The sequence below is a fragment of the Rhea pennata genome, chromosome 14 (genome assembly GCF_028389875.1).
Source record: "Rhea pennata isolate bPtePen1 chromosome 14, bPtePen1.pri, whole genome shotgun sequence".
NCBI classification, from domain to species: domain Eukaryota; kingdom Metazoa; phylum Chordata; class Aves; order Rheiformes; family Rheidae; genus Rhea; species Rhea pennata.
The window spans coordinates 12,099,623-12,112,343 of record NC_084676.1 but is presented as its reverse complement, the minus strand read 5'-3'; the positions used below and the strand labels follow the sequence as shown (position 1 = coordinate 12,112,343).

The window sequence follows — 12,721 nt, the reverse complement described above, 5'->3', positions numbered from 1 at the left end:
CATACTCTCTCTTAGGAAAAGGGGCACAATTTGGCAAGACTATTATTACCCAAGCAGCTGATTTATTTCATATAAAAATGGAGTCGGACTTGTAAACTTAGAGCAAATAACCAACTTCTTCATTCCACTTCCTTATGAATTCCTCTGTGATGGTCTAACAGCACTGAAGACCTCGACAGCCCTTTACTGATTTAAATTTCAAATAACTACATAAAATGCAAAATTAAAGGGCTAAGAAATAAACTCATTAAACTAACAATGATAAATAAGGATGACATTCCAAAAAATAGTCACGATCATGTCAGAAAGCTCAGACATTCAGTAAATGACAGGAATAGAGCTGCCCTTGTGAACTTTCTTCCCAAGCCCTAACTGTTGTTTCCATGTAATAGATAAGATCCATCTGCAAAAGCCACAGGTGTTCTGCCACCTGACTGATAATAAGCTTCAGTTGCAATAATATTTCTATATGTTATTTTAATTCAGCTGTGAACAAAGAGAACTTTTGCAGCATATCTTCCAGTCCACATGATCTTGCACCTGCAGGGGCCTTAAATAACTTGCTTTTTTATTGCTTTCTTGAGCAATAATTTGTTCTGCTTGTGTCCTTCTCCCTTCCTCATTGTATATATCCTTGGCAGACTGTACTCCCACTGGACTTGTCCTCTTGCAGCCTCATCTATCCAGCAAGCCTGATTTTGGTGACTGCCCACAGAGCTTACCTCACTGTTGCTGTAGCGAGCGAGCTCCGAAATGAAGCGGATGTGGTCGTCGCGGATCTGGACCATCTGCTCACAGATGTTGTACTGGGGACTTATGCTGCTTTGAGTGCACGTCCACCTGCGCAGAAAAGCAATGGCTTTCAGGAACAGGACAAGAGGCTCCACTCAGGCACCCCTAGGGACAGAGCCTTGTGCTCAACTGCTCCCTTCACCTCAGCACTCTCAAAACATGTCACCCTCAGGACAACTGTGTTCAGCCTGTGTCCTCTCTCTGATCCCACCTGTTTGTCAGACAAAGCAGACATCTGTGAGGTCTTCCAGACGTGGTCTCACGTAGTGTTACAAGGATGCTCACCTCACCTTTCTGCCAGAACATCTCTGCTCCATCCACCCTGAAGGTTACTCTCCATGTTGGGTTCACCTACTTGCCATGGACACAACTGGCTATTTCTCAAGCTGCTATCTGGCAAGCTTTCAGGGAAGGAGGACAAACAGTAGAGCCTCAGCAACACTTGGATCCTTTCCACTAAAGCTAAGAATAATCGACTCCTTAAAGCTCATTCCTCTAGGCCTGTAAGGGCTGGGTCAGGCTTCCTTCCACAGCAGGGTAGGCTGTAAGGGGATAGCCAGGATGAAATTTCTTCTTTTCTTTTGGTTCTGGCTCACATTATCAGCTCAGCAAACAACTTTGAGTGTTACAAGATGCAGAGTATGATTAAATTTGCATTTGTGTTGAGGCACATGTATAGCATGGCAGTGTAATGGGGCCTTAGAGGGAAAGCAATGACTGTGCTACTGGAAGTGAAGCACATGAAGAAGTGGTGAGAATAAGTGAAAATCAGGTCTATTTAATTTAATACCTCCTCTTTCTCAGTTCTCTGTTAGCTACAGATGTAGAACCAGAACAGTTCCACCAACAAGCTTTGTGCATACAAAAATCTGTCAGTAGGACTCTCATGCCTTATTCTGTCTTCGTAATGACTTTGAGTATTCAGACTTTGCTTTTTCCCCCCTAAATAACCGGCCATCTTCAGATATATTTTCTTCTGATCTGGATTGGATGCATGAAAGGGAGGTGAGAAAGCTGCCTCTGATACGGACAGTCACGTGAAACTGTATTCCTATAGCTAACTATGAAGTTCGTGCTGCCAATGCTTGTGGTGGTGAAAGTTCCTGGCAATGCTAGACGATGTTATCCCTCATGAAATCCAGCCTCCCACAGTCCCATCACTCAACTCTTACCCGTTTCAACGTCCTGTGCTCCCACCAGACAATCGGCAGGTCACAGGAATGGCCAAGGTTGCACCAGCCCTCCCTGCCACACACAATCTAGTCCACAGTGCAGAAACAAAATGCCAGGCAAGAAAAAACCAATTAATTCAATTTTTCATGGAGATACAGAAGGAAAGAAAGCGACAAAACAGAACATTAGTAAGAAATGGGGATTACACGGAACCACCTTGGCAGGGTTACTGTTGCAAGTCCCATGCAATTTACTGGGAAAGCAAGCGAGTGAGGAAGAAACATCTGTTAGTAAGGTACAGCAGAGACTAGGTAGACAGATTTCAAGACAAACATTACAATTCTGAAGAGGTAAACAGTCCACAAGCTACCTTGGTTTTGAGATGAGAAAATGAACGGAGCTGATACACATTTTGTTGAAATGTGCTTTTTTGAAATTATTTGGAACAAAATGATAACTTTTAGAATGTTTTTCCTTTTTAAACTGAGTTTCTAAAAATATTTTTTAAATTCAAATTCCGTGGAATATTTTAATTTAAAACTTTTTGCTTTGTAAATTTTGCCATGTTGTTTTCAAATGGTCTCATGAAAAATCAATTGGCACTTTTCAACCAGCTTGCAGGAAGGCAGGGGAGGGCTACTCCTGGCTGAGCAAGTCAGTGAGCAGAAAAGGAGGATCCTCCAGAGCAAAAGGGGAAGAGCAAACAGAAGCACAAACATGAGATTATTTGCTTTCCTGATGAAGAGACAGCCGACAGACTGCTTTTCTAAAATGATGGCGAAAGCTCACTATCACGTGATGTGGTCCTACAGGTGCGCTTTCGTTCGCTGGTGAATGCTAGGCTAAGATCAGTGACTACAGCCAGCCGCGGCTCAGACACATTTTGCTTGTGTGTCCCGCGCAGTTACAATTGATATTCCAAGAATATCCAATTCTTCTAGCAATAATTGACAATTATGCAAAACTACAAAGACAGATGGGATTTCATACATGAGGCGTGATCTGAATCAACACCTGCAAATTCTGTTGACAGGAGCAACAAATCAACTTCGAATCCAGATTGTAGAGCACTACTTTACACACCTACACCACTACAGAATTAAAGACTCCATTTCTGCCTTTCTCACACAGTATTCATTTATTTCCAGTGTATTTAACCCCCACTTCAGCTCAAATTCCTGCTGCCTTTCTTCATGAAACCTTCCTGCCTGGAAAGTGCCAGAACTAGACAAGACAGCCTGGTTGCTGCACGGATAGTTCCAATGCTGTGTTCCTGCTCTGGAGGATTTTGTCCCTTGGATCAAAAATGTGGATTAAAATCTCTCCAGAGCAGGGACACACTGCTCACACTCACACACCTTGGCCCTGGAGCGTGCACACACTGCAAGCACTCATCCGGATGCCGAAACTGCCCAGGTGCGCACGAGCCACGGCACCCGCATGCCTTCCCGCTGCCGTGCCTTGCTGCGCGCCGAGCCCTTGTGCCAGGCAGCGTGTGTGTAGGCACGCACGGTCCCCGGCCTGCACACGCAGGTACGGCTACACGGCCACGTCTGCTCAGAGCTGACTGCACACGCACGCATGGGCTGGTGACAACGGCTTCCCACGCAGGGACACGTATGTATGCACGTGCACAGAAAACTGACTGCACAGTGAGGCACGCCTGCTCACAGGGGTTCACACCTACCCACAGGGACACACACAGGTACCCACGCACGGATCTCACGCACACCAGAGAGGGAGAGTTGCAACTCCCAAGCCTTTCAGGACACACACAGAAGCCAAGAGACATTACGGCAGGCACTCACTTGGATTTGTTCTCCTCATAGTGAGCACTGGTCTTAATGTATCTGGCCAGTTCTATCTGCATATCGCCGAATAAAGGAACCACCTGCAGCTGCTGGAAAAGAAAACAAAAGATGGTTGAAATATGGCAGAGAGTGCCGTGGGCTGTAGAGCAATACGAGGGACTATGAAATGTGATCCTGTGTCTACAGGAAGCTACAAAGAGTGTCAGGCTATTTAAAGCAAGGTGAAAAACTCGATTCAGGGTCATTTCACATTTGGAAGTGACCGAAAACTATCACAAGGTTTTTTATGCTAGGGCCATCATCCCTGCAGAGTGCTCTGCAGCCCTGGGCTTGCTGATACCATGTTGATTATTGCTAGATGGTATTTAGTGCTGTGACATGGATTTCCAGGATTGGCAACAACTGTGAGAGGAAAGGGTCTACATTCCCCAGTACTTTGGCACTGGGCTTGCTAGCAATATGTCTTAAAGCTTCCCAATAAATAGAAAAACATAGGCAATGGCAGTTTGCAGTACAACATGGCTCTTCCTTTACATCTCTGAGGGATTTTGAGGAGAAATTAATTCTAAGTACACCAAACATACCTCAAGCTTGACTAAGCTTTCAGCTGCTGACTTACAAGAGCTACCCAGGGTTCTGCAGTTAAGTATGAAGCTCCAGTTTCATCTAACTACAAAAATCCAGGTCCAAAATTCTCAGAAGATAGTGGCAAATTCACTATCCTATTATCATACACTCCTCTTCTCAGACTGGTTTGAGTGGAGAATTTGCAATGCTGTCAGCAGGAAGTCACAGTGGTGGCTTTCATAAATTGTTTAAATGAAGAGGTAGATCATTTTCACCACTCAAATTCCTGACCACTCCATTAGAAATCTAATCTAAAGGCAGTAGGCGGATGTTGTAGAAGATTTAGTTGGCCTTTTCTTATTGAAATCTGAGGTTATGGAGAGCTACCCAGCTGACTGAGACCACAGCAGATGCTGGAAAAGTACAAATGGATAAGAAACTGGAAAGGAAAAAGTTCTTCCATGCAGTGGAAGATATTTCACCTGTCTGATTCTCTGATGGCCCAGAGCACTTTGCATCGAACAACAAATCTGTTTAGATGCACTCAGACGAACAGACTGTACAGATTATGGCACAGGCCTGGATTTAAACTGAGGCAAAGATTCAGTCATAATAGCAGAGCTGAACCAGGGAAAACTCAGAAGACTGCAGAATAGCATGATAAATCTCCTTCGCAGAGCTGCAGGCCTAAGCCGTCTCTCCAGTGACTGGGCAATATTCAACCATTAGGTTAAGGCATCTGTCCATAGTTTCCTAAGCAGGAGTTTGAGCCCTGCTCTGAAAGCTGTCTCCAGGAAACGACGCAAATACGTGTAAATAGGCACTCATTCATTCAGGGTGAGGATGCAGCAGTAGGTACATCAGCCTTGCCTGAAAGCAGCTCTCTGGGCTCAGGAGAACCTTTCCCCTCTCATCCCACAGACCCAGCACATCATCTATAAACTGCAGGTCAGTGCAAAAAGCAGAAAGGTATCTTGCACCTTGTTGTTACCACCGATCAGGTCTTTCTAGCCCATCAGCCGTTCTCTGAATAAAGAGACAGGGTAGAGCAACTCTGCTGAAAGAAAGTGTAGGAGAAGAGCTTTGTGATCCACCAAAAGTCATCTTCTTTCCACTTCCACTAATAGAGAACAAATGTCGGTAACACAGAAACTCGTCTTTTCATCTTAGGAGAAAAATTAATTCAGTGGGACTTTGCCAGGTTATTGACAAAAGCACTCTGGAAGGGGGGCTCATGTTCAGCAGGACTAAAAGAAAAAGAATTGCTTCATCTGGGAAGTTATTCTGCTATCCCCCCCCCCCCCCCGCACTCTTCTGTTATTCTTTCTGGCCAATACATTTGTTCCTTGCCAGATCCCACCATGGTGCCTAGGGCTGAAATGGGCAAAACCTGAAATGCCTCCTAGACTCAATCTCAGCATACAAGCAGTGGAAAGCAGAAATAATTTTTGTTTGCAAATCCAGGCCAGGAGGTGCTGGCATTGGACTCAGCTCACATGAGTGGTGCAATAGGCAGAGACAGAAAGCTGGGTCTCCACTCATCTCCTGCTGCTGACAGCTGGTCTCTCTCACACTCACCAGACTTCAGGAAGAATCAGAAAGTTTGTCTAAATACTTCACCAGACACCAAATGAGCCTCTGAGGAACATACTAAGTATCTGAAGAGCAAGTTCCAGCTCCCCAAGAAGCTTTTTTGGTCCTATATGGACCACTCTTCGCACATGAAATAAGACTGCCAGATAAAATGTTGGCTGGCTGGCTGTGTCCTTTGGCATGTCAACTCAGCAGCAAGGGCAGGGAAAAGGGACTGCAACAACCAACCACACAGACCTCAAAAAACCAAGCTAGAATCTCTGGCAGCTTGAAAGCATCATGCTTCTGAAGAGACTGCAAACCTGCCTCAAAAATGTGCCCACAGCTTGAATAGGCCACCAGTCTGGCACATCCTTCCCTCGTCCACAAAACAGACCTCCCACGCGCCATTCCTTCCTCTCCCAGAGCATCAGCACACAGAGTCCACACAACAGCAGCCAGCTGCCGAGCAAGTAGTGCAGAGTCCTCAGCTCCCGTTGCCTTCCCAGCTCCTGCTCCAGCACTGCAAGGAGCAAACCCAGTTCTAGGTGCTGCTGCTGTGTCCACAGCCTTGCTCGGCATCACGGGCCAGCATTTGTTGTCTCACCTTTGCTGTGGTCCTGTGCGCATCCAAATTTACAGCAATCCTATTCATTATCGTTCAGTCCGGATAATTTCTAAATTGTTTGGTCTTTTTGCAACTGTGAATAATTCCCCTGGTTTGATTTTGGCAGCACGTGGAAGTGATACAGATCACTAATTCATTGGTCTGCAGTAATCTCCAGCCTCACCCAGGCATGTCACTGACCTTGAAGAATTTGTCTATTTTGCTAAGATTGATTCTCTTCTTCGCATCCAATTTGTAAATGTTGCTGACATTCCCATCCATCAGATATAGGCCAAACCCCATCACCTGGAGAAGACAGAAAGGCTAGGTCTTAGGGTGAAGTCAGCAGCATGGGCCAAAGAGAGTTGTTCATGTAGCACAATAAACCACTATTTCAGAATCCTGTGCCAGGTGACACTGATGGGAAGACTATATATAATATGCACATTTCTGCAAGGTTGTATGAGGAGAAAGACAGAGGTAGACAGAGGACACAAGATGGATCTGTTTTTCGCGTGCAAAAATGTATGATGCATACTTGGTAATTTGCTGTTCCTCTCTGCCACATAAAAAACCCCCAAAGCTTCTCCACTCATAACATGGCAAATACTTGCTTCTAGAGGAGAACTGAAAACATTTAAAATATTCTTAAGTTTTTTCCCCTTTAATTCAGTACAAATCATTATAGATATTAAAAATAACCACATTATCCTTCAAAGAACTTTAGTTGACCATACTGTGATAATGAAATTCTTATGGAAATAGGTGACTGCAATCACTGTAGTAACTGACTTACAGTAAGGACACACATAAAAAACAAGCAGATACTTTGGCATGCTCATCTTGATCTGTCATCTGATTATTGTTGGATATGGTCATTGAGAAGAAAACTCAAGGCTGCAAAGTTGGTGCTGATTTTGGCACATTCTACAGTTACCCAGGTCAAGTCCATGCTCCCACACATTCATGTACAACAGAAAAAAAAAAAAAAAAACTCTTCCATCTCTGGAGAGCACAGGCACACTCTGGTGCTCATCTCCACTGGCTAGCTACCACCACCATGCACAAGCTTAGTCTCAGGCAGGCAGAGCTGCCAATAACCTTGGGAAAGTTGAAAGAGAAATGTGGAGAATGGGAAGAGCACAGAAAAGGGAGAGAAGAAGGAATGTTTTTAAACAGGAATATAGGAGAAGGATAAAAAAGCCAGAAGAGGGAAAAATGGGAGAAAATATGAAGTGCATTGGGAAACGGAGGCAGCTCACTCCACACCTGGCAGAGGTACCACATGGGAGCACTGATGAGGGACATCTCTGACCCACAGCCACATCCAGGCTACTCAGCTACAAAGGAGGAGTTAAGGGGGAGGAAGCTGTGGCGGTTGAGGAATCCCAGCAGAGGACACAAAAAGTAAGACAGCAGAAAGGAAACAGGAAGAGAAGGAAGGTAGCTTTGGTGCTGTGTGTAAACAGCCTTGCTGTTTCATTGCAGCCCTTGCGTCCAGACGATGCTGGCTCTGCAGTGAATGCATGCATGTAAACAAGGTAACTCAGGGAGGAAAATAAAGGAAAGAAAACAAAGAGAAACAGAGTCCTGGGAAGGTATTTCACCTTACTAAAACAGAAGAGAAACTATCTAAACATCCAGACCCATAAGCCCAGAAGAATCTCACCTTTAAGAGCATGTGTTTCTCACTGGGGGTGAGATACATCTTGTTTTCATAGTAATCCACACAGATGTTGACAATATCAGCTAGCAACTCCTCATAGCCTGGGATAACCTCTAGCTGCTGGTGCAGACACTGAAACATCAACAAGGACCACGTTATCCGCATGGACAGAGGAAGCACAAGAGCCAAACGGAACATATTTGAAAGATTAAGAGTATAATGACGAATTTTAACTCACTTCGCCAGAACAAAGGTAAAGAAAAAACAATGTGTTTTTCTTAATAAGACTAACCCTGTTTTACAACCTTCCTTCTCCGGAACAGCTCTCCCCTTTAGCCAAACATCAGACAGTGAGAGGAAAAGAAAGGGTTCCCCTCAAAAAGAGACTTTCTGACTGTCTCCTGTCTCTGTGCAATATTTCATCTAATTAGCACAAGCTATAGAGACTCTGGAGCAGTGGAGGCATGTGAAGGACCCTGGTGTCTGATCTGCAGTCCACTTGCAGCCAAAGAAATAGACTCCTCCAGCTCTCAGTCTTCCCTGCCTCACCTGCATGTCACGTCCTTTCCTCATTCAAGGCTGAATGGATTTCCAGGGGAAGCAGAAAAGTGGAAACCCTCTCTGAGAGCTCTTTTTACATCTTTTAGACTTTCACCCTTGTTTTGACATAAGGAGACCTCCAAAGCCAGCCACAACAATTCATTAGAGGGAGGTATTGCTAGAATTATGCAGCCTGATTCAAAGCCCATCTTAGCCAGTGGAAATAGCCCATAATGAACAAGATAGTTATGGCCACAATTCGGCCTGAAGTGCTCTCAGCCCTGGCAAGTTCTTTGCCTCTCTCTACCTATGGAAATGTTAGCTAGTTGAGTAGTATACGAAGCACAGAGGAATGGGACCTGCCTGTGTGATGCGGTTGTGGTTTGCCAAGAACATGGAGAGATTCTGGGACTCCTGGATGGACTGTGGGTCTGCCATCTTCCTCAGAAACTGGGCAGCTCTGGAAGGGAGAAATCCAGGGTAACCAAGGGTCCCTCACTGAGCATGAGACTCACACCACCCACATTCTTTGAGTTCACCTGCAGCTGCAGCAGCCTTCGAGCCCCCCTGCGGTAAAGCTCTGCTCCTTTCCTCATTTCTCAACAAGGGAACTGAAACACAGAGAGGCTCAGCAATTTGCCTAAATTCACAAAGAGAACCTACTGCAGAGCAGAAACCCAAATTCAAGTCTCTTTACATCTGCCTGACCTCACTGCAGGATAAATACTCCCTTGCACACCAGGCATGGTCTTTCCCCCCTTCCAGACTACTACCAAAACTGTCAGCCTGGCTGCTTCTCCCCCTTTCACCTTTTGTATGCAGAATGATCATTTTTGACGCTGCACTTCATGTTCTTCAGCTCATCCAGGACAGCAAACATGTTAATGAATTTCCCCAGAGTCAGGAGATAGGCCTCAGAGACAAAGTCCTTCCTTCTCTCAGCATGGCACAGGCGCTTCACCTCACTGCAGAACCGCTCAATGGCCTTGCGCTGAAAAGAAGAGAGTTCTAACTCAGCAGAGGCTCTGGTCAGGCATGACAGAAATACAGCTCACATCTGCTCAGCAAAGAGCATCTCACACAATACCCATGCTATTGTTGGGAAAACCCCCTCCACCCTCCAAGGGTCTCCTTCCTTTAACTAAAGTGTCTTTCTTATGGGGAGGAAGGTACCAGCTTCACTTTCTGCTGTTGCCTCAAAACGGGGCACTGTTACAAATCACTATTTACAAACATTCTCAGGCCAGAGGGTAGGATATGGGCTTAAATCCGCTATCTGCTCTTTAGTTGAGCACATAGTGTTCTGCAAGATGAGGCTTCAGCTTTTCAGGTGGAATATCATAGAATCAGTAAGGTTGGAAGGGATCTCTAGAGATCATCTAGTCCAACCTCCCCGCTCAGCAGGGTCACCTAGAGCATGTTACACAGGGTTGCAGCCAGGCGGGCCTTGAAAATCGCCAGAGAAGGAGACTCCACAACCTCTCTGGGCAACCTGGTCCAGTGCTCTGTCACTCCCAGAGTGAAGAAATTCCCCCCTCACGTTCAGGTGGAACTTCCTGTGCTTCAGTTTCTGCCCATTGCCTCTTGTCCTGTCACATGGGACAACTGAAAAGAGTTTGTCCCCATCCCCTTGACACCCTCCCTTCAGGTACTTACACACATTGATAAGATCCCCCCTCTGTCTCCTCTTCCCCAGGCTAAACAGGCCCAGCTCTCACAGCCGTTCCTCACAGGGCAGGTGCTCCAGCCCTCTGATCATCTTTATAGCCCTACGCTGGACTCTCTCCACTAGCTCCATGTCTCTCTTGTACTGGGGAGCCCAGAATTAGATGCAGTACTCGAGATGAGGCCTCCCCAGGGCTGAGTAGAGGGGCAGGATCAGATCACCTCCCTCGACCTGCTGGCAACAGTCTTCCTAATGCACCCCAGGAGACCACTGGCTTTCTTGGCCACAAGGGCACATTGCTGGCTCATGGTCAACTTGTCATCCACCAGCACTCCCAGGTCCTTCTCTGTACAGCTGCTCTCCACAAGGTCAGCCCCCAGCTTGTACTGGTGCCTAGGGTTATTTCTCCCTAGGTGCAGGACCCTGCACTTACCCTTGTTGAACCTCATGAGGTTCCTCTCCACCCAACTCTCCAGCCTGTCCAGGTCTCTCTGAATAGCAGCACAGCCTTCTGGTGTATCGGCTGCTCCTCCCAGCTTGGTATCACCCGCAAACTTGCTGAGGGGGCACTCTGTCCCCTCATCCAGGTTATTGATGAAAAAGTTGAACAGGATGAGACCCAATACTGAGCCCTAATAATCTCATTGCATTTAAAAAGCTTGCATGCTTGTTAAACCCACCTGCAGTGAGTTATAAAAGCAAGTGGCAGTAGACAGAGCTCCCTTAAGCCCACAGCAGCAGTTTACTGCTCTACTGGGAGCTAAGCAAGGTATTTTTGTCAAGTGCCTCAAATGCAGTAACCACTAAATTTCAGTTTTGGTGCTCTTACTGATGTTGGCCAACTACAGCTGCCAATGCAAATAAAAGATATAAGCATCTCTGACTCAAAGGCTATTGTTACTGTTTCTTTATAAAAAGACTCTCACGGGATGGCCTGAACTAAGGTGGTCTTCAAAGCTGTAGTCAAAGGCCTGTTTGGAGCCAGTGCTGTATCAGAAGACAGCAAGCACCTTTCCCAGGTGACTGTAGGCTCAGTGCCCAGGAAATCCTACTCGAGATCAGCTTTGGGCACCTTTGCCCTGCCTCCACTGAAAGTCAAGGTGGAGATGTTGCTTCCTGGTCTCTTTGCCAGTCCTTTTCACAAGTTGAGCTAGTTAGAGGATGCTCCTCTTTCCTCCCTGCACAGCAAAAGGGCATCCAGCAGCATGGCCCTCATCCAGCCTGAGCACATCACCTGGACCATCAGGCCTCAGCTGTTTCTGGATTTTCTTCAGAGGGGAAAAGCAAGCTGTGCTAGCAGCAAACTGACTTTCAACAGGGAAACAGCTGGTTGCATCCACCAAAAAACATTAATTGAGGGAAAAGAGAAGCAGGTGGCTACCACTGGCTTCATGTAATGGAGGCTCTGGTCCTCCACAAACTTCAACACTGAGATGTGCTCATTCCTCACTGGAATAGTGACTATATACAAGATTTCAGGGCCAGGTAAGGGACACCTGGCACAGATTTTGCTTTGTGCAGACCTCATGTATCTGCTGGCAGGTGCAAGAAAGAAACCTATCAGGAAACTCAGGCTAGCCAGGCAGGCAAGACAGAGCATAGCCCTGTTTAGGATAAGATAATACCAAAGTAATAAATTACTCCTGCCTCCCTCCTTGACCACTTACCTGAAAATACATGAACTTCATAAGCTTGGTGACTTCTGGCTCTAGGACTTCCACTGTCTTCTCATAAATCTCTACTCGGTTTGGCTGTTCATTACATTTCACCTGAGATGCAAAGCCAAATCTTTGTGTCAGCATTAGCATTTCTATCACAACTGTGGACTTGCAATGGCCGTCAACTTCTGCTTGTTTCCTAGTGAATCTGGAAATTCCTCATTTGAGGAAAACAGCAGGATCTGAGAGAAAGCTTTTTTTTTTCAAGGATGATGGGAGAAGGGGCTATTTGTCAGATGTGAGATTCTCTCCTCGTGTTATAAATAGGCACGATACTGACTATGAGAAGTAACATCTTCTAATGCATTTTTCTGGCGTAGAGTACATAAAATGAGTCTGGATTTTCTATCCTGACATATTAATGTTAGATTATTATATCATAAATTTTTCAGAGACTTTGTGTTGCAAAACTGTATAACTGCCTTTACTCCCTCTGCAGTGGGAAGTCTAGTGATCCTAGATGGGAAATTCACACTGTAGTCAGATAATGTTGATGATCATGAGTATGCAGCTGAAAGTGGCCCCATGGTATGGGGATGACTCACACACATTTAGCTATAGGCACAGCTCTGCTCTTCCTCTGTAAAACCGCATTTCCTCGTGCAGTAC

At 45.8% G+C, this 12,721-nt stretch overlaps 1 protein-coding gene across 4 annotated transcripts in view; it reads right to left on the bottom strand.

Moving 5' to 3' along the window:
- The window catches only part of CYFIP2 (cytoplasmic FMR1 interacting protein 2), a 47,346-nt gene that overhangs the window by 30,128 nt on the left and 4,497 nt on the right, over positions 1-12,721 (bottom strand). For 3 of the 4 annotated variants that reach the window (XM_062587027.1, XM_062587028.1, XM_062587029.1), the window contains 7 exons: positions 12,062-12,163; positions 9,538-9,719; positions 9,092-9,188; positions 8,192-8,320; positions 6,724-6,828; positions 3,774-3,865; positions 723-840 (listed from right to left, as the gene is read on the bottom strand). In XM_062587027.1, the coding sequence (XP_062443011.1) occupies positions 723-840; positions 3,774-3,865; positions 6,724-6,828; positions 8,192-8,320; positions 9,092-9,188; positions 9,538-9,719; positions 12,062-12,163 (825 nt within the window). The remainder of the gene's footprint in view (positions 1-722; positions 841-3,773; positions 3,866-6,723; positions 6,829-8,191; positions 8,321-9,091; positions 9,189-9,537; positions 9,720-12,061; positions 12,164-12,721) is intronic. The other variant, XM_062587030.1, reaches the window with a different exon arrangement.